At 37.9% G+C, this 22,252-nt stretch overlaps 3 protein-coding genes across 3 annotated transcripts; 1 reads left to right on the top strand and 2 right to left on the bottom strand.

Moving 5' to 3' along the window:
• Positions 1-80: 80 nt before the first annotated feature.
• LOC132796118 (dmX-like protein 1) lies at positions 81-7,712 on the bottom strand. The gene is made up of 4 exons (XM_060807166.1): positions 7,445-7,712; positions 3,296-3,513; positions 1,196-1,344; positions 81-1,123 (listed from the first exon to the last, which is right to left on the bottom strand). Exons 1-4 carry the CDS (start codon positions 7,529-7,531, stop codon positions 81-83), a joined length of 1,497 nt encoding a protein of 498 aa, XP_060663149.1. The 5' UTR covers positions 7,532-7,712.
• Positions 7,713-7,996: 284 nt separating this feature from the next.
• On the top strand, positions 7,997-9,357 carry LOC132796120 (splicing factor 3B subunit 4). The gene is given in 4 exon segments (XM_060807170.1): positions 7,997-8,129; positions 8,212-8,295; positions 8,367-8,782; positions 8,784-9,357. Coding segments are annotated over 4 exon segments (1,023 nt in total). The 5' UTR covers positions 7,997-8,095; the 3' UTR covers positions 9,273-9,357.
• A 979-nt stretch (positions 9,358-10,336) lies between these two features.
• Positions 10,337-21,991, bottom strand: LOC132795945 (ceramide synthase 5). Its single transcript, XM_060806913.1, has 6 exons — positions 21,284-21,991; positions 14,055-14,175; positions 13,773-13,994; positions 12,796-13,133; positions 12,576-12,720; positions 10,337-10,955 (listed from the first exon to the last, which is right to left on the bottom strand). Exons 1-6 carry the CDS (start codon positions 21,466-21,468, stop codon positions 10,737-10,739), a joined length of 1,230 nt encoding a protein of 409 aa, XP_060662896.1. The 5' UTR covers positions 21,469-21,991; the 3' UTR covers positions 10,337-10,736.
• Positions 21,992-22,252: the final 261 nt, after the last annotated feature.

Raw genomic sequence — 22,252 nt, 5'->3', positions numbered from 1 at the left:
GGCTGCATCATCGGGTAGATCAACACCCGCTGCTGCTGCTGCTGTGGATCGTTCGTGAACGTTGCCATTCTCCTCATCAATCACCTTTTTTGGTTAGCTCCTGGGAGTATGGCCTCCGCTTGCAGCGTGAAATGCATCTCCTTGTTGTTCAGCCAGTGCAATATAAACACATTCTGATTGGTTGGATCCGATGTCTGCATCGACGGCACCAGCGGTATATCCGTTTCGGCATTGATCGATGCCGCCAAATGGAAATGCATGCCCGGCGTAACGCCCGACCCCTGAAAGCCATACGAATGGAAGTCATGCACGCTGCACGACGACGGCAGCGAAGGGATCGGTCCCTGATAGTTGCTGAAACTCGCCGGTGAGCTACCAAGACCTCCCATCCCTTGGCCACCTCCCGCAGCGCCTCCGCCACTTCCGGGACCACCGCCAGCGGAGCCGGGTCCATGAGGTCCACCGGGACCGATGTTCGCATTGGCGCCGGCCTTGATGTGACGACGCAAATGGAAACAGGTCTTCATGTGCTTGAGGCGCTGCATAAAGCGATGCTTGTGCCGATGCGTCCGAAACTTGGGATTCTGCGAGGCCAACGGATCGTATTGGGTCATATTGACCATGCCATCGTCCGGCAGCACCGTCTCAATCCAGATGCGGCAAATGTTGTCCAGACACGAGGTCACCAGCATATTGGCCACCGATCCCTTGGGCATATATTTGCTCGTCTTGCGCCACACAATGTTCGACACGGCGCGCGGATGTGCGATGTACACGTACGTAAAGTTGAGCTCACCGCCAGCGATGCCTCCGCTGCCATCGTGTGCACTCGTTGGTGCTCCTTGGGAAGCTGCTCCTGCTCCTGTTGTTGCATTGTTGGTGGTCGGAGCAGTGCTTGTGCTTTTGGCTGGGAAAAGCACCTGCTTGTTCTCGTACCAGATCTTGACTAGACGATCGTTGCGTCCGCAGGTGGCAAAGAGCGTGCCATCGGGACTAAATGCCATGTGGTAAATGGGTATCGCTGTTTGGCACGACCAAATGTTCTCCCACGTCGACACATCATCCGTTTGCCCCGCCGCCGGCGTTTTGGGCTCCTTGCTCTCCCCAATCTCGAACTTGACGCCTAAACAAAAAAAAAAAAAGTTATTTGGTAAGTTAATTTGTATATGTTTTGGTATTCAAGCAGGCTGCTTACCAGTGTGCTCCTCTTCGGGCTGATGTGTGGGCGATTTGCTCTTCCAGAGCTGTATGTTGGTGCCACCGGTGAGCAGACGCGTTCCCTCCAGATTCCACGACAATGTCACCACATTCGAGTGGCTGGTAAACGAGCCCGTCTGCACCCATCTAAAGCGATCAAGAGAGCAAATTTACATGCGATTAGTGTGGGGAGTATAATGTGCATGTATTCAAAGTATAAAACAACAACTGTTGGCAAAAAAGTAAGGAGTAAAGTTCAATCCTAACTTTACGGGCTTCAAATTTCGGGCTAGTTCTCTTATTCTTGAGTTGGCAGGACTATTAATGACATCAGAGCGAAATTTCTTGTCATTATCAGTAATATGTTTATCAAATTTTGCTAACGGAATGAAATTTTGGCTGCGGAAACGTTAAGGATGTTGCGGAAGGCCTTTTCTCGGAGAAAAATGTTTTTAAGTGGTACAAAGAATTCAAAGGGGGTCGGAAACGTGATGAAGACTTGCAACAATAGAACTATTGCTCAAAATTCGCCAATTACTGATATGATCGGAAAGAGACTATTTGGCATGTTTCGAGAATTTCAAAAAAATATTGCCATAAGGGAATGAAATTAATTTAGAAGAATTACAGACATTTTTACTTTTTGCCCACGACAATCTCGTATTAATCTTTAATCTTTCCTTTCGGCGTAAAGAAATTAAAAAATTGCCATTTCATCGCTGACGATGTGCACTCTAATTGCTTGCAAAATGTTATCGACTACGACATATGAAAAGTATTTCGAAAGTACAACATTTAACATGTTTAGCTGCCTCAAACACTTGACTCTGCCTAAACACGCTTTGTCATATCTAAGGCAATCATACTTAATATGAGTTACCTACCTACCCACCTCATTTTTGATGTCAATAGCCAGCTTTATTAGTCTCGAGCTCTCAACAAGTATTAAAGCCAGCTCGATACTCGATATAACATGGAGATTAAATTCGTTTTTGAATTGCATAACGCGCTCTTAAAATCGAATTATGAACGTAGTTTTAACACTCGTGCTTCGTTACGATTATTCTCTAAGTGACTCACTAAATTTTCATTAAAATGTGCACTTTTGATGGTTATGATATGTGATGTCATAAACATGCACCGCCAATTGTCATATTTCTAAACAAATCAAATTAATTCTCTTACATATAAAAAATATTTTTAGCTAGGTTTCTTATTGCTCGACTTTTACGTTTTCCCTCAGGAATATTAGTTTTTTAATTTTGAACTACATAATCAAATGGCTAATTATATTAATAACATCTGGAAAGAGGTTCTTCTAAAAGCTGAGAAATTCTACTATTTATTTTTCCTATTTCCTAACGCTGTCATAATAACGAATTGAGAACATAATTTGGGTAAACTCTTAATAATGACAAGTCGCTGTTTATCAGCTTGAGAGCATCACGAATAGTGATCGGGACAGGAAATAAAACGAATCCGTAGTTAAGCAAATAGTGTAGCATATCCTCTGTGTATATTCTGACTCAGACTGAAATACCTTGAATCGCTGTGTCTAACAATCTTCTTCGCGGCTACCATCCATGCATCCCAGACTATGTGACTTCTACGATAAAACCTTAGGAGCAGCCCTAGCCCTGGGTTCTGCCTAAGATCTATTATAGATCGAGTTTTATCTTAGGAATATAGTTTTGAATTTTAAACTACATATAATCAAACGATTATTATTATTACAAATATTTTCGAAGGGTTTCTTCTATATTGGAATTTCCTAACGATTTGAGAACATAATTTAACTTATTAAATGGTTTTTACGACTCGATTATCCTACTGTCGAACAATAATGTTGTTATTTTCATTATTATTTTATTGTAATAACGAATACGATTTCTTACAGACTTCTTTAGTCTATAATGCTATAAAAAGTTAATTGTTCTTTGCACCTATGTAATTCTCAAGGTAAGTTAAATTCCGTTGGCATTATTCGTTGCACCTAATTCCCGAAGTGGGTTAAATTCTGCCGTCATCTTTCTTTGCACTTATTCTCGAAGTGGGTGGATCAATTCTCCCCTTATCATTCATCTTGTGCTGTACTCACCTGTAGTCGAGAAAGTGTGTGTTGTGCTTGCTCGACTCAATCACCGGCGTCGGCTCAAAAATGCATATCTTATTCTCATAGGCAGCCGCGATTTTGCCCGTATCGGTGCTGCAGTCCAAGGCGGAGATCTTCACATAGCCATGATTGGCGCCCGGTATGATTTGGACGCGTTCAAATGTGCTCGCCAGGATGACCACATTGCAGCCAGCCGCGTATGCCTAGAAAAATAATGAATAGAATGAATAGAACCACAATTAAATCTTATCAATTCATTCACATTTTGTTTGCTTATCTGTTTCGATTACGCTTATGATTTGGCAATAATGTGTGGCGAGGATTCAATGATGATTAGACCCTTCTTAATCTACACCTTGTCAGCTGATTTAATAAATATAATAGCTTGTTTTTTATTGACTACTAACTTATCGGGGCAAGAGGCATAAAAAAAATGTGTCATAATTATGATTATACAATAAACGTAACCATGGAGTTGGTTTAAATGCGATAAGCTAATAAAATCAAATGTCAATTGATGAATTCTCATATTATTGGCACATTAATTCATTAGGCATATTTAATATAATCGAAGAATCGAATAAAGATTGCATAATATAATAATTATTACGTATATTTATAATATGCCATCGATTGCCGGGCTAAAACTATCTGTGATTGTACAGTTATTGATTATTTCATAAAAGGTGAGGAATTAATGTGATGACAACGGTAATCTCAGTCACAACAGTTGATGGGATTTTAGTTGGTCAATCGCAGGAATTACTTATCTACCAAAAAGGATTATGGGTGTTCATTTCGTTTTTCTCATCAATTCAAATGCATAAGGGAAGTAATATTGAGTATGTATAAAAGATATATCAATGAAAAGGCATCATCATCACATCATGACGATAATGTTAATTGCTTAAGTAAACATTGGAGACCTAGGTCAAGCTAGAAATTAGAAAGGTATTCTATGGAGAGACTGCAAAAACTGCTGGCATTTTTCCAGGACCCCCCAAGAGAATAAGCTTACTGAGTCACAAATTGGGGTATACGAAAAATGTGTATGTCGATTAAATAACTCACTAGAATGTAGGCGTCAATTGCGAAACCTCAATTTAGTTTAGGAATTTTGAATTGATTCCGGATCGCACAGGAAAGAAAGGGTTTAAACAAACAAGCACATAATACCCTCATTTCTTTTCCTCCCTAAGCTAAGTCTTTTCAGCCTTTTTCTCCCGTACATTCTTCTACTTTTCTTTCCATACCATCATAAGTATGTCTTTCGGCTATCGCAATGGTGACGCCAATCAACGACAGTCTTATCTCTAAGTGAAAAGTGTGTGCAAAAAAACATTTGCCCAATTGTGCGGTTATTTTCTTCACAGAAATCAAATATACCCTGTACCCCATAGGGAGAGACAAATGGGACTATGCAATTCAAGTTAATATAGTACAATCCATCAATCAATTTGATAATTCTACTTTCAGTTCTTTTGTCAACTATAAGTTGACATTGAAGAGATTAAGAAATTAAAAATAACTGAATTTTATAGATAAATAGTACTATTTTCTAATCCCATCAATCACAATTGAAAATTTCTACTTTCTATAAATGAAAATTAACAAATAATATAGGGTATGCTGTTAGTTGAGAGATAAAAATGAAGTTTAGATATAAATCAGATTTAATCCAGATTTGTTTGCCATTTTTTTTTACCCGCAATGCGAACTATTTATGGGACAGAATCGTGAGGAATTTCATAGAACTATTTAGATATTTTGCTAAAGCAATTTGTAGGGTATGCAGGTCGTTGAGCTTTTGTCAGAGCACAGTGCAAAAAAATGTCAACACAAAATTCCGCCGCGCCGCTGTCATAATATTTATTGCCATTGCAGGGTATTGTTTGCCTTTTGTGTGCTTTGATTTCGTTAGTTTTAACTAGAAAAATTAAGGTACACATTTTTTTGCTAGTTCTGGTTTTCTCTGATATGTACATTATCTCAAGTGTGTGTGTGAGATGGCGACGAAGGCGATTAAAAGGCGACAACAGCAAAACCAACAACAACAACAACAAGAACAACGATATCGCTGCGGACATTTCTTATTTGTGGCTGACGCAAAGCTGATTGCTATGATACTCTATTGGACTAACTTGGGGACATGCGACTCCCAACCACCAGCACGTCATGGCCAGATGGCGCCACTGTGTCTGCGTACGTGTGAATGTGTGTGTGTGTGTGTTTGTATCTGTTTGCCAATGTGATTGTGTGTGTGTGTATGTGTGTTTTGTCTATTTTCAAGTTCAAACTATGCCCGTGCCTCGTTGTTGTTGTGGCTGCTGTTAGCGGGCAGATAGAACATGTCGCAACGTGTTTATAAATATTATATGCAAATAATACATACATACACTCGAAGTCATACTAAATAATATAACAATTGAAATGATAGCATTTTAGTTAAATGAAAATGATGGGGTGGCAATAATGTCAACACAACGGGCGGCAGCAAGAAGAAGCAGCTCATTACAGAAAATAATGCAGATACATACACACACACATACCCGCACACACACCTACACACACAGCTGTTGGCTTTGCAAATGAATTTTTCACCAAAGGGTGTGGGTGTGTGTGTGTGTGTGTGCAGGGAACACGGGACACTTTTGTACTATAAGTTAATTATGCTTGTGGCTTTGGTAAATTACACACACACACACACACACACACACACTTCGCGAGAAGAAGAAGAAAACAGACCTCAGGCGCTATAGCGGTAAACAAATATCAACGCAAACACAAAAACTGTGACTGCGACTGCGATAGGGGAGGGGGAGGGGGGATGTTGGCGGTTAGTAATTAATATTTGATATGTATGTACACACACATACACACAGGCACTTGCATATACAGCATGTATGCGATCATAAAAATAAACGACTCCAGTACACCCAATAAGCACCCCCCCTCCGCCCCCGCCCACATTCCCTTCTCGCGAGCACATTATAAATGCGTGCTCACGACAAAAACATTTTTTTTGCAGCATTTTATGGGCCGTGTATAATTTATTTGTTATTGACGTTTGGTTCGTCTTTCCCAGCAACAAATAATAATTTGTCTCCTCTGCTTGTTAGGAATAGGATTTTTGCTGCAGGCAATAAATAATCTACACACACAAACAGACACCTGCATCAACCGTATATATATGTGTGTGTGTTAGTGTGTTTATCGAATTTAGGGCATCAAAGGCCATTTGACCAATCGAATGCTACACATACACACTCGCATACATTCGTATGTATCGCAATGCATGCGCGTGTGTATGTGTGAGTGCGTAAAGGCAACGTGAGAGGCTTGTTTACAGCCATACACACACACACATGCACACAACAACAGCCAGGCACTTGACCTTTAAATGTAATTAATAGCCCACAAACAAAAAAACATGTTAAATACACATTCGATTTCAAATGGAAAATTGTTGTAAGAAACAAACAAATTTACCCCTACTAAATAATACAAAAAACACAAAGTGCAAATGAAAAAACAAAAGTTCTCAAACTCATCATTCGCCTTTTGATTTAATTGACCACACAGCAGCAGCAGTAGCAGAGACAGCCAAGCATCACATTTATTTATATGTGCTCACACACACACACACACACATTCGCACACATTCTCAGTATAAATGTACAAGTACGAATATGTAAATAAAAACATTAAAAATCCCCCAGTGGCTGTGCTCTCTGATCGGAATTGGATATTCCAATTGGAATTGTTTTTTTTTGCGGAACACCAAAATGCCAACCAATGTTGGAAAATGTGGTACATACTACACACTCACACACATAGTTTTGTGGGTACCCTTATAGTACCTAACGTCGTTAGTCGCCCACATACATACATAGCTTTGTATATATGTATTTGTACGTACATTATATACTTTTGCATGACTGTGTCGCCACTATTTTTCATAGTATGCGTGTGTATGATAGATGCGTGATAAAAACGAAAACGTACAACAAAAAAAAACGTTAAAATCAAATAGAAATGATAGAACGAACAAAAAAATTGAATACTTGGTTGACTCGTTCAGGTACAGAGTATAGAGTAGAGAGTGTGTGTAAAATCGTAATATTGAATTCTTACTGTAAAAGGTATGCCTTCCACGGAGCCAATTGCGAAGCACCGGTCACCTGCATTGCAGGCACCGCTCAGTATTTGATGACAATTCATTATTGTGTTCTAATTGGATATCACATCACAGCGCACAAAGTAATATTCTTGGGTTCTTTGGTTTGGTTACTAGCACGATTTTTTCTTTGTAAAAACGACAACAAAGTGGAGTGACATTACATAAAAAATGTAGGCCAGATGGACGCTAGCCAGCGTGACCAGCGCGCGCGCATGTACGAAATGTACTACTTTTGCACCCACACTACGAATATACTGCAGAATACAGGCGAGCAACCAATTCAATAGTTCACTTTTGTACTTTTATTTCGGTACAAAAATGTGATTTAAAAAATTACTACTTGACTATTGTTAATTGTTGCATTATGTGTGGCTCTCACAATGAGTATTTTACAACAGTCTGTGGCCACACTGTTGTCGACTAGCTGATAGCGCTAACGTGACCGTAGTGTTATTTGCACTCATTTATTTTCGGTATATTTGCAAGTGAATATAATTGCAACCCTGTGGGCGATAACATTGAAACGCCGTGTTTGGATTTTGTCGGCACACGACTGAATAGTAGAAATAATTTTGTAATTGTTATTTATTATTTTGACTTGCAAAATGGCTGCAGGTCCAATTGCCGAACGCAATCAAGGTAAGCGAACACACATACACAGCTATTAGCCAAAGTTAGACGTTAAAGTTAACATACCGCGTTTCCCTCCCATTTTTAACAGATGCCACCATTTATGCCGGCGGCCTGGACGACAAAGTGTCCGAGACATTGCTTTGGGAACTGTTTGTTCAGGCGGGTCCAGTGGGTAAGCAAAATGCAAACACATTCGCATTATTGCGAAACATTAGCTTAATTTTTTTTTCACGACTCTTGCAGTCAACGTACACATGCCCAAGGATCGCGTCACACAGATGCATCAAGGCTACGGCTTTGTGGAATTCCTGAGCGAGGAGGATGCCGATTATGCGATCAAAATTATGAACATGATCAAGTTGTATGGCAAACCCATACGTGTGAATAAGGCGTCGGCGCATCAAAAGAATCTCGACGTCGGCGCCAACATATTCATTGGCAATCTGGACGTTGAAGTCGATGAAAAGCTGCTCTACGATACATTCTCCGCCTTTGGTGTGATACTGCAAACACCGAAAATTATGCGTGATCCCGAGACGGGCAAATCGAAGGGTTTTGCCTTCATCAATTTCGCCAGTTTCGAGGCCAGCGATGCGGCCAACGATGCCATGAATGGCCAATATCTATGCAATCGTCCCATCTCCGTGTCGTATGCCTTCAAAAAAGGATCACAAGGGCGAACGCCATGGCTCCGCAGCGGAGCGTCTCTTGGCCGCACAAAATCCCTCAGCGCATGCGGATCGTCCGCATCAATTGTTCGCCGATGCGCCGGTGCAGAACATGATGCCCGTAATGCCGGGACAAATGATGCCGCCACCGATGATGGCACCGCCGCCGCCCGTGGTGCCCGTGTCCACGACCAACATGAGTATGATTGCGCCACCGCCGCCTGTACCACAACCGACACCGTTCCCAGCAACCATACCGCCACCTCCGTTGCCCCCCATGGGCGGTGGACAACCGCCGCTGCCGCCAGCGATGGGCATTCCGCCACCGCCACGCATGATGCAGCCACCGAATGCGTGGGCACCTCCCGGCATGCCAGCGCCGCCGCCGCGTCCCCCGCCAACGAATTGGCGTCCTCCGCCCGTTCCCTTTGCACCAGCGCCCTATGCTCGTCCCTATCAACCCGATGGCTATCAGTACTAATGTCTCTTCCCATCCCTGAATCACAGACGCGCGCCTAGCATGTAGTTATACAATTTTAGACGATCCAATAAAAAGATGAAAACAAGAAACCACAAAAATTTGTAATCTTTAAGAAAATGTGATTAGATACTTGAAAGAATCATATAAATTGATTTCTCTTTCATTGGGATAACTGGATTAGTGTTCTTAGACATATTTTATGTTAAAGTATCCTGAAGATTCTTCTAATCGAAAGAATGTTCTCATTCTTATTAGACGATCCAATACAATGATGAAAACAACAGCCACGAATTATTTCGTAAATGTTTTGGGTTAAAGAATCTTTCTTCTGAAGAACTTTTAGTTATTTTTGAAGGATCTTAAATACGACAGTTTTCTTAAGCCGTAAACCCAAATCATTTCCTTATCGATAGAATGTTCTCATTCCTTTAAAACAGCAAAGGAAATATGTTCCTTTACTGCTTAGTTCCTTGGAAGCATCATATGTATTATATTCATTTCTCTATCACTAGGATAACTAAATTATTTAGGTTAAAGAATCCTGCTCCGCCTTTCTTCTAAAGAACTTTTAGTTATTTTTGAAGGATCTTAAATATGACAGCTTCCTTTTAGGCAGTAAAGGAAATATTTTGCTAACAATTTCAGCATTGGATAAATGCCACAAGAAAAGAAATTTACAATATTGTATCTTTCAGTTTAACCATCTTGTTTTGAAATTCAATAAAAATTTTCTTGGCATACATTTATTTATTTTGCTTTGGAAACGTACAGTTTAAAATATTTACAATAGAATTTGAATGTATTTGGTTTTTTTCTGTTTTCTCTTTTTCTTTCTTCAATTGAATTTATTAAATTTAATTTTATTTACGTTGTTTTGTTTTTTTTTTTTGTTTATAGTAGTTGACTAAGCGATTTAAGAGTTTAATTCAATAATTCGTATTGTAGAATTGGTGTTTTTTCCGTTGTTGTTGTTGTTGTTGCCCTTTTGCCTCGAACTAATTTGATTAATTTAACTCCTAGCTTTTCATTTTGTATTTGTTATTTTTGTTTTTCATTTTTTCTCGTTTTTGTTTTTTTTTTTGGTTTTAATAAATAATTTGAAATGCTAATTGCGTTTTATTTGCTCGCATTTATTCAAATTTAGTTGGTTTTTTTTTTCATAAAAAAAAATATACTATATACTTTTTTTTTTATAATATATAAAAAATAATAATTAACATAAAAAAACGTTCTCAACTGGTTTGGTTTTTGTTTGTTTTGTTTTTCGTTTTGTTTTTCTTTTTTCATTTTGTTTGTTTGTTGTTTCTTCTTTAGCTGTTGTTGTTGTTGGTGTTGGTGTTAATCCGTTTCCTTGTGTTTTATGCTTGTTTTTTTTACTGGTCTCGGTTTGTCTGTTAGTCCTGCTCCTCCTGCTTCTCTTCTCCTCCTCCTTCTGCTGGACTCCTCCTCCTTGTTAAAAGTTTCTTACTTTGCCGTCGCCGCCGTTCCCTCAGCTGTGTGGTTGTTCACCTTCCTCTGAGTGACGCCTCCCGATCCTGCGGCTCCTCCAGCTGCCGCTGCAGCTGCAGCAGCTGCGGCTGCCGCCTTTGACTTGGAACGCGTTGAGCCTCCGTTGGCAACGCGCACATTCTCTGAGCTATCTGTGACATCCTCGCTATCGCTCGACCGAATGTCGCCGGACATCTGCAACGAAAATTCAATTATAAATATGCATTTCTTTTAAAGTTTAAAGTTAAAGCTAAAACATTAAACTTGAACTTGGCAAAACAGTTGTTTGACATCTTCACAAAATTAGCATTCATAATTTACAAAGGTAATTAAGACTAGTTATTGAGTATTTCTACATCAACTTGTATAATGAAATAAAGAAGCAATGTCAGAAGGAAGCTAATAACAGAACAAAACAGAACAGAAGAGAGTTCTATAATCAGTGCCTCTCTTTCTAACTTGTAGGTAAAACACAAGTTAGAAAGAGAGGCACTGATTATACTCAATAATTATAGTGTACCAATTAAATATACGATACGAAATGGGAAAATTATAGCATTTGGTTATTCAAACCAAGTTAATCAATTTTTATGATATACAATATATGAGTACATTATATTATAGGTATATACATATATGGTAATGTATAGGTATAATATGGGTAATTCTCTGGTGGAAATGTCGCGTGCCAGAGCATTGTTTTATTTTGAGTAAAGATAAATCCTATAGCTCTGGATTAGCACATTAATTAAAGCAAAAGAAAGATTTTGGAACTATTTTTCTGTTTTAAGATATGAACGAATTCGCACACAAACCGAAAAATTAACAAATTTACATCTATAATTTATCGTAAAACAGGAAAAGTTCCTTAAGTCAATCTAAGCTCTAAATATGGTGGCTATACGAATAAACTGTACTTATTTTTAAAATGGTTTCAGTATTTGTCTTTTTTACTTAAAAAAGTGTCGCACGCGATAAATTCCTTCAGAGATTTACCTATTCATAGATCAATATACCTTTTATTTGATGAATACCATTTATAAAGATTCAGTCTATGATTTTCTACTACTGTGTTGATCTGTCTATTATGATTATATTCTATTCTATTATATTATATTTCTATCATTACAATAATAATTAAAAGCGCCATATAAATGAATATTTTTCAAAATACATTACTGAAGAACAAAAAACTACATTACATTTTGGTTATTCAAAGCTTAGATAATCAATTTATATGATATATGGTATATATAGATCACAATAGCTATTTTATTGTTATTGATGACTTGTCTCTATATTTTCTTTGAACTATTAACGAATAATATCTCGGAAGACCAATAATATTTTGTTTTTATGTCTGTCATGATTATTATCAATTTGATTTGAAAACTTCTCTATACATTTTCTCTCAACTATTAATGAATACTATTTAAGAAGTTCAGTCTATGATTTTCTATTACTTTGTTGATCTGCCCATAACGAATTACATTGAACATTGTAAATTAATTACAGCTTGTAAGTTATAGTTGCTCTTTCATTGACATTACAATCACTTGCTACTTAATAATCATGTAGATTAATTTTCATTTAAAATCCCTGTGTTGTTAACGTAATTATTGTACAGGTTCTTGACTTAATAAATATTAAAAAAATAATACATACATATATATAGTCTTTTAACTGCATTGCTAAAGTACAAAAAACTGCCCTTTTTAAATATTCTGCTCTCATATAAGTTTCTGTTTCAATTCCATTAAACAACTATTTGGGAAAGGCTAATCAAACGTTGAACTACTAGGGTTCGAAACCTACCAGTCCCTTTTGCAATGAGTCGACCACAATCTTGAGAATCATATAGGTCCAGATGACGTGCAGGACGAGCAGCATCAAGAGCAGCGTGTTGAAAATGTAATAGGCTGGGAACATGGGCAGAATTCGTGGTGCCTCAACAGATGAGCTGCAAAACGAAAGAGAATCAAGTTAGGATTGATTCCAAAACACACTCGATCAAAGAAAGAAATGAATTGTGAACCTGTAGATGATGCGCGGATAGAAGCCCAGGCGAGTGACGATCCAGACGACGGTGAAGATGGCGAAGATGGCATCGCAGACCTTCTGATAGTTGGCATATTTGGTTAGTTTGGCCGCCTCCAGGAAGATGTCGGCACAATCGTGGACGACGAGAACGAGGGAGCCAACGCGATGCAGATTGCACACCCAGCTGAGGGACATCAACAAGAGTGTGACCATGTGATGGATGAACATCTGCCAGAAGTCCTTGCGCTTCACATCGAAGAACTGCGTGGCAGTTAGCGACCAGTAGAAGGACATCGATATCATATAATACCACCAGATGTCGTTGCTCACCGACTGCAATTGAAATAATCAAGCAATGAAATACAAGAATAACGAGTTGTGACAAGGTGGCAACGCTGGCGCATGCAAAGAGAGCGTGTTCTTCGGATTTTCTCTTTTTAACAGTTTTGGAAGGCGTTGTACATTTTGCAATAAATTTAAATGCTATTTATTTTGTTATTTAACTAGATTTTCATATTTTACTAGATTTGTGTTCCTTACAAAAATGTATTCAAAAATTCAACATTTATTTTATTTGAACCGACATTTTTAATCAAATTTAAATGCTATTTATTTTGTACTTTTCTAATTAACTAGATTTTTGTTCCTTAAAAAAAATGTATTCCAAAATTCCACATTTATTTTATTTGGAAAAACATTTTTGATTAAACTCAAATGCTATTTATTTTGTACTCTCCTAATTAACTAGATTTTTGTTCCTTAAAAAAAATGTATTCCAAAATACTGATTTAATTTTATTTGGAAAAACATTTTTGATTCAACTCAAATTCTATTTATGTTGTATTTGTCTATTTACTTTTTAATTTTGATTCAATTCAAATGCTATTTATTTGGTATTTGTCTATTTACTAGATTCTTTCTAGCTCAAAAAAGAAATATCAATTTCTATCTGCCAAACGGTTTTCCACTCACCTGATGAGGATAGCCATACCAACAGCTCTTGACATCCCAGAACCAGGGCTTGTCCCACAGCACAATGACGCCAAAGATGAAGCTATACAGATAGTAGATGCATCGCCATGTGTTCTCACAGAACTTGACCAGAGTCGATGGCTTATCCTGAGCACGACGCAGACGCCACCAGCGTTCAATTTGACGTTCGCTCATGTCCGCCTGCTTCGCCAGCGGAGCCAGCTATAAAATGTAAAAGTTATTAATCGATTTATCGATTGTTAGGCGATAGTATACACATACACATTTGTGATCCAAGCGGGTTGACTTGGCATATGCCGACTCTAATGCAGGAACATTTGCCGCTTTCTTAGGTCTAGAGCTACGTATGCCCAGCGATTTACCCACTGGCGATATCCAAAAGCTGAAACGAGTTACAACAACAAAACAAATATAAGTGTCAACATCACTCGATAGTTATTTATGGCATATTCAGATATAGGCGATTTGCAAATATATCTTGACTTGCACAAATTTATCAACTCGACGACCGTAAAAAGTAATACACATGGTAATTTGTGAAATACCAGAACCACCCCATCAGCATTAGTTCATTTGACCGACAAATTTCATGGTGCTATCAACTCATAAAACTAGGCAAATCATTAAGTTTTGTTGCACACAAGGCAGTGAAAGATAATATACTATAAAAAAAGAGAATTACTTGTCATGCGGAGTTTAACTTGTCAATCCCCAAACTGGATTCGTAATATCTATTAATAATATCTTTTAGTTTTGAATGAAGAAAAGAACTGGCGGACTACAAAATCAGCTTTTTACATTCACATTCTACTCATTTATGTAAGTACTTTCATTCTCTGTAAATAGAGCTATAGCCCAACTAAAGCTATTAAGCGACACCTCGAATCTCGTTTTATTTTGCAGTCTTTTACATTAAATTCTTGATGTTCTTCAATTATGCTTTTGCCAACTTTGTTATTTATAGCACCACAGCTTAAAGAAAGTTGCTGAAATTTGACAGCAACGCATAGTTGAGCTTAATGCTGAAGTTTGGCAACAACGCGCAGTGGAAAGAGTCGAAATTTGGCTAAGCAAGAATTATAATATGGCCAAAAATTGCAAAATTTGTGCCTATAAATTGCGGACATTGTTTTTTATGGGTTTTTCTTTTTGTTTCTGGTGCCCATTTGAATTCAGCACGAATTCCATGGCAACCGGCAGCTGCTGGATGGATAAAAGAAGAAGAAATTGATGTGATGTGATGCCCGCGTCGATTGTCGATGTCTCGATGTCGTTGACAGCTCGCATGCTAGCGCCCATGCATAATCAAGTGTGTGCCAGGCACACGAACACATCTCAAACTTTGCGACTATGTACTCTAGCAAGCAGCTGCGACGCATTTCGGAAGTTAATTTGCTAATGAAAACGAAATTGGCCAGTCCCCAATATAACAATAGTCGTCTCAATACTCGAAACGCTCCCTCAATATCACAATCCCTTACATCCAGCTTGCCAGCTTGCGCGTCTGGCATTTCAAATCAGTTCCAGCTTCAGCCTCATTGGTTTGGTTTTCCCCCTTTTTTTTATACCCAGCACTCAATTGGATTGAGTGGAAGGGTATTACAAGTTAGTGCGAAGCATATAAACGACGTTTGAAATCTCAGACACAAGTTTTAGAAGCTCAAGTTGAGTTAGAATCTCGCCTTGCATAATAAACGTTTACTAAAACTATATATAATTCTATATTTTATATTCCTCTACACATCAGAGATGGGTGCGGGTATTTCATAGTCGTGCACTCACTCGATTACAGTTTTCCAACTAATTTCATATGCAAAGCAGACGCGAGTCGTAACCATAGTTGCAATTAAGGAAGCACTGATCGATACAACTCCATTTCATGGTGGCATATGGAGATGGGGGCAGGTCAAAGGGTCAGCAGTCGGTTAGCGCTCGTTCTGGTTTCACGTTAATTTCCAATTAATTTTGAATTTCATTTTGATTTACTGCACATTTAAGTTCATTACTCAGCCGATGACCCATATCGCATAGCTCAGCACAACAGTTTGAATCAAGTTCAAGTTCAGGAAATGATACAAATGTAGCTATAATCGACTAATGAATGCTCTTCTATACGTAGAGAATATAAATTGCATTTAATTTTTAAAGTTACATTTATCGCTAAGAATCTAATGATTACATTGTGTTGTAAAGAAAGTTGCTGAAATTTGGCAACAACGCGGAGTGGAGGTAAAATGCTGAAATTTGGCAACAGCGCGCATTGGGCATAGAATCAAGAAGCATTGTTTGACAGTTTTGATCGCATATCATTCCAAGTCATTGAACTGCAACATAAACCACAACCAATTGGACATTGTCACTTCAGTGATATTGGATTACCAATTGGCTTGCAATTGCAAATGTATCCAATTGGTTCACAGTGTATATTGCATTGAATTTACTCTGGCAACCCGCATAGGCCAACATAAATATACGAATAAATATTCGAGCATGTGTATTGGGGCGTGTTTGCTATTAAAAGCCCGCTTATACATAAATAATTCTGAACATTTTTCGTTTGGAGCGACATGTTTAGAATTCGGAATGCTCACTTCTAGGAAGCATTATGGGTGCGTGCTTCAGCTCCTGCAGCTGTCAATTAATCAATCAATCAATACAACAGCAAGTACAAATAATTACAACAAAGCAACCTTGAAAATTTGATTTTAACGAAATTCAAGCACAAAAATCATAAGTAGCAAGTCTTGACTATAACGAAATGAGTACGAAAAATAAATAATACTTATCACTTTTGAACGATGATCTGGTGATCTACCGTGAACGCCAGGTGGCTCTAATCGGGAACCCAACCAACTGAATATGGATGTCATCTTTGGGTTTATTAAATACATTTGGTTTTGCCGCCATCACGTTCTGTCGGGAATATCTAATACAATTTGAATTCCATGACGACGATCAGCAATTTATCAAACACATGTATCTACGCAATAAATTGCTGCGAGGTTTCCGATAAGCGTCTTTGCCTAAAACCATTTAAAAATACGCATCCTCATCTTTCCTTTCTGTTTATAACGATATATGTTGTGATGTTACTAATACACAATCAGACAGTCTGTCCCAGTCGGCGTTTATCGTTTATCGATGTGCGTGCAGTTAATAATAGTTACGTTACCTCTATGACTGTATGTTTGTGTAAGTGCGGTTACTCGATTAGCAATTAGCGATAAATGCCACAATTATTTAACCATTCCTATTGACAAAGCACAACGGGGGCCTTACCAGCGATGCCACAAATAGTAGCTGTAACAGCTAATAAACAAAAGGCTAAAACAGAAGCGAAGCTATAACTTCAAATAATGATTCTTTTATCTATTTAAAAGAAATGCCCAATATAGGTGAAATGCCCAATATAGGTGGAATAAATGCGCTTTTATATAGCTAAAATTGAAGATTCTTCTAAAAAAAAATAATTCTTTTATCTATTTGTATGCAACAATTATAGTTGATAATATGCGGAAAACAACATCTCTGTTTCTGGCTTATTATCAGTCCCATTCTTTAGACAAATAATGCTTTATATATAAATAAATAAAAAATAAATAAAAGATAGAAAGATATTAATATTACTTTTCAGCTTAATTTTTCAGTACTTTTCTGCGCCCAAAAGAGGCTCGACATACTTAAAATCTCTAAAAATGGCTATCGCTTATCAAGAAAAAGGCTAAAATTCTGTAGCGAAAAAAGGCGAGTAGAGCAACACTGGACCCTGCAGCAAATGCGGCAAAAGTGTGTACACACATTATTACATCGCTTCAACGAGCCAAGCTAGCTGCAAGGCGAGTGAGCAATTGCTCGCTCTTATCAGACGCAGCAAGCAACCAACATGCAGTGGTTATTTCATTGTTGTTGTTGTTGTTTTTTTTTGGCGAATTACACAGGGAGACTCATGCCCTTAATTTCTGTTTTGTTTTTGCCCGGCGATAATTCCACACGCAAGCGATTGGACGATTACATTAAAACAAAAACAAAAAAGGAAACATACATACATATTAACGTATGCATGTTTTTGATGTTATTCATTTTGATTGCATGAGTCATGCCTTAGTCTCGGGCCATCTCCAAGCCAAAATAATACGCTCAACTCTCGGCGATAATAACATCATTTCGAATCAACGTTTTCGTTATCGATTGCGCTGTTCAAAGGCCGCGGACACAACAGCTGATACCCCCAAAAGTACAAAAAAAAAAAAGAAATAAAAGAAAACGAGCAAGCAAACAAAAGATGAATGATATGTATGCTAATTGGACATTTAACATATTGCACTCTAAAGCACCCCCCACTCCACACCACCAGCGCTATGCTCAATGTGCGCGTGTGTGTGTGTGTGTGTGTGTGACCTTCTAAGTGCGTAAAGCACGTGCACTTTTTGGCCTTTTGCTGTTGTTCAGCAATCGGCAAAAGCGATAAAAAAAAATGAAAATAAAATAAAGCAGCACAGTAAAACAAGTTTGGATTTAGACTAACGAGAACAGCAGAGAGCAAAAGACCAAAAGCAAAGGCAACAACACTTTAACTACAAGTGTCATGTTTGCACATGTATGCGCTCGTTGTATGTGTGATTTATGTGTTTGTTGTTTGTATTTGTATTCTTGGAAATTTGAAGTGACAAGATGCGCCAAATACTATACAAAAAGTGCAGCCACACTTACAAACCCAAGCAAGCAAGCACACACACACACACACACACGCGCTTACAAGCGCATGTATGGGGATTTTTGTTGTTGCCGGCTCACTGACCCTGATTAGATTTAGCTGTTAAAATGATGCGACTGCGACTGCGGCTGAGCATTTATCTGTCTGTCTGTGTATGTGTATGTGTGTGTGTATGTTAGGTAGGCCAATTTTAATAGCGAACTTTAAAATTTATATCGCACTTTGTGTGTGATACGTAATCGCTGTATACCCACATACCCACACACACACACAAAGTAAACTGTTTGTGTGTGTTGGTGTTTTTATGTGTTTGCTGGCCTGCTTTTGTCATTTTGATTAGGTTTGCAACATTCCAGTGTGCGACAATGTTTTGGATACAAGAATCCAAGAATGGAATACAACGAAAGCTGAGTCACTGCTGACTCACACACACACACACACACACTCTCACTACCCACATACACACACACACACACACACACATACATGGTCATAACGTAATCGCGATAGCGAGCATTATCAAATTTATTTCACTTTTACGTAAATCTTGCACACAAATCTTATCAACAAAACAACAACTTGTGTCTAAAAGAGAGAACAGAAGAGGAAACAACGAAGGCGCCAAAGTTTTATTCAATTTCTGTCGATGCCACACACACACACACACCTAAAGAAACACACACACACACACATTCACAATTAATGCTTGCTTAACGACCCTGAAAGTCAATTCTCGTTTAAGTCTTAGAAAAATCAGTAAAAATGTAAAAAACCAAAAAATGAATTTAAAAACCAAAAACCAGACTGCCATGATAAAAATTTAAGTGTTAGTTGCTGTTTCGACGTCAATAAAAAATAGGGTTTTAATTTAAAAAAAAAAAACACCTCAAGTTGGCGCCATTTGACATTTAATCTGCAGGTGTGGAAACACTGGAAAACAATGACATATGTACGTATGTAAGTACGTACATATGTATGCATGTATGTGTGTGTGTTTGTGTGGTGGTTAGCGAAAAACTCACGTGAACACTTGTAATTATGTTAATTACATGCAAAATGCAGGCGACTTAACACGCAACACACGTATGTAGATCTTTGCATCTGTGTGTGTGTGTCTGTGTGTGTGTTGTATGCTAAACAAACGTTAAGAGTGCTGGCCCAAAAAGCGACAAATGGTCTGCTGCACACTGACACCGAATGCTATTGTCATCAAGCCACAAATTAGTCCCATCATTCATATAGCAAATGTTTATGATAAGCCAACCAAATGACTAATTGACCAAGAGACAACGAAAATTAAAAAGCGACACCACAACCGTGCTCTCCCCTCTCTTTAAAAAGTCCCCAACATAAAAAAAAACAAACAAAACTGAATAACAATGTTATTTTAAAACAATTACAAATAGTTTTCAGTTGCAACCAAATTTTGTACTTAACAATTCGAATTTGATTTCAAATTACAGCCATTAAATCCAAAGAATTTCTTTATCTATCGGTTCATTCATTGGCTGATTAACTAAAATGATGATAAGTAAAACCGTTTACACCAATTACATGAAGCGAGACAAATAAAAAGAGTCCTTCAAAGTAAATAAATTCAACAAGTTTGTACTCAGCAATTTATATTGTTGTTTTAAATTAGTGCAATCGAATTCAAATAATTTCTTCTTTATCTTCGAATTCGTTTATTGAAAAAAGCATAGGTAATGATGATAAGCAGAACATTTTACATGGCGTGATACAATAAGCTAAGCTGCTTAGTTATTACAAATTAGAAAGGAACTGTGGAAACCAATTGAAATTGAAATTTTTCAAGACAAAGTATGGAATTTTATATTATAAATTGAAAACAATGCAAATTAAGTAAATAATAACATTGAATACAACTTTTTCAGTCAGCGGAAAAATTAATATATTTTTTTGACAGTAAATAGATCAATTTCCTTTTACTTGGAGAAGTAAGTAACTTATGCCTTTCTCATTTTTCGCACAGTTCGAGCCCAGTGTGCGGCATACATAAAACAAAAAAAAATCACATGCAGCCGTCGCGTCCGCTGCTGTTTTTAGTGTTCTTACTGTTAATGCTAGTGTTCGTATAATGCATACAAGAATAAACAAATAGCATTATTTTGTTCTCTCTCTTTTTTTTAACTAAACAATTAGTCAGCATTGTAACTAAGCAGAGTGAGAGGAGGGGGAGGGGGAGGGTATGTGTATCCGTATATTTTGTGTACATTGTGGGAAATTGAGATTCTCTCGTATTCGTATTAGATCGTAGCGCACAGTGTGACCCTATTAACGCTCTTGTTGTTGCTATTTGTTTGTGGAATTGAAATTGAAGAAGTGGATGAAGGAAAACATAAAGTTGCAAAGTAAAGGCAAGGCAACAACACAAACACACACACTACACACACACGCATACAATGTTGGGCGTTTCCACGTGAGGTTATGTTTGGCTTAAAAAAAATATGCACGCTTGCGTGTATGTGTATGTGTGTGACGGCGTCTTGCACACACAATGCACACACAAACAACCAAATGCTTATGTATGTGTGTGTGAGTGGAGTGTAGGTGTGCCCGTGTGCTGGAAAGCGAAGTGATGCGGTCAATGGGAACTAGCACACTCACACACATACACACACACACACACACAAACAGACGCCGCATAAGTTTAATGGGGAAAAGAAGGAATGAAAAAAAAAAGGGCGTATGTATTTTTCGATAAAAGTAATGTCGATATTTGGTGAATGATGAATGAGAAATTCATTGCACTTACCGCTCCAATGTGTAACGCACAAGCATAACGACGGCGGCCAGCGGAATTGGCCAAATTAAATGCCGATAGTCGGCATGAACGACATCGGGACGCGAACCGGGCGCAATATCTGCCCATGTCGTATTTGGCGGCAGCCAAATGTGCGTGCTCCAAAATGCACCGCTGAATTTATTGATTATGTCCATGCTGCGCGGAGTTTCTTTTATATTATGATGACAGCCTGTTCTCTATTTGGTATTTTTTTTGTTTTTTTGGTTTAGACTGGCTGTTATAATTTTGTTTTTTGTAACAATTCTCCTATTGTGAATTTTTTTAGTTAATGTTTTGCATATTTTTGTCGTTTCATGGAATTCTGGAGCAAAACGACAGAACAACAAAAAAACACACACACACTCAGGCACAACACGAGTTGCGAGAAACACACACACACACCTACGCACTATAAACGCGCCGAAAAAAATATATATTTATTACAAACACCAGAGGCCGCCACAGGATAGAATTATTTGGAAGCAGTAATGGGAATACACTTCAGATTTGAGCGTAAGCCGATTTTGTATTAAAACGTAGCGCGTTGAAAGCGAACGATAAACAACAAAAAAAATTAATTTTATTTATTTTAATATAGTATAGTAGTAGGTAGTAGCTGTGTTTATAACTATTTAACAAGCGAGCGCGCCGCACACACGAACCGCTTTTTTATTTTTATTATCGCTCGAGTCGTGTGCTTGTTGCGTGACCGCAAGTTCTATTTAAAAATACGCTATTTTACGTCGGTAATATACCAAGTGACTAAGTCTGCAGCTGGTCACACTTGAGAATGTATGCTAGTATTTCGTTTTGCTTTGGTTGCCGTTTTTATTACTAAAAACAAAATTAGAGAATATCTTCAACATTTTTGTAATATTCAAATTTATTCAAGTGATTTAAAACTAGCAAATTTCAAAATGTTCTCTTAATATTTTTATT

This window comes from Drosophila nasuta, chromosome X (assembly GCF_023558535.2).
Source record: "Drosophila nasuta strain 15112-1781.00 chromosome X, ASM2355853v1, whole genome shotgun sequence".
Taxonomy (NCBI): domain Eukaryota; kingdom Metazoa; phylum Arthropoda; class Insecta; order Diptera; family Drosophilidae; genus Drosophila; species Drosophila nasuta.
Note: the sequence above shows the minus strand (reverse complement) of the source record. Positions and strands in the feature narration are given on the sequence as shown.

What these genes read in the sequence shown, in the direction of transcription:
- LOC132796118 (XM_060807166.1), bottom strand. Translation starts at nt 7,531, where the DNA reads ATGAATTGTCATCAAATACTGAGCGGTGCCTGCAATGCAGGTGACCGG. An exon ending in ACACACTTTCTCGACTACAG is followed by an intron (nt 1,345 to 3,295) that starts GTGAGTACAGCA and finishes TGATCGCTTTAG; the next exon opens with ATGGGTGCAGACGGGCTCGT. An exon ending in GCCCGAAGAGGAGCACACTG is followed by an intron (nt 1,124 to 1,195) that starts GTAAGCAGCCTG and finishes TTTTTTGTTTAG; the next exon opens with GCGTCAAGTTCGAGATTGGG.
- LOC132795945 (XM_060806913.1), bottom strand. Translation starts at nt 21,468, where the DNA reads ATGGACATAATCAATAAATTCAGCGGTGCATTTTGGAGCACGCACATT. An exon ending in GTGCGTTACACATTGGAGCG is followed by an intron (nt 14,176 to 21,283) that starts GTAAGTGCAATG and finishes AACTCGTTTCAG; the next exon opens with CTTTTGGATATCGCCAGTGG. An exon ending in ACTCATTGCAAAAGGGACTG is followed by an intron (nt 10,956 to 12,575) that starts GTAGGTTTCGAA and finishes TTTTCGTTGCAG; the next exon opens with ATGTCCGGCGACATTCGGTC.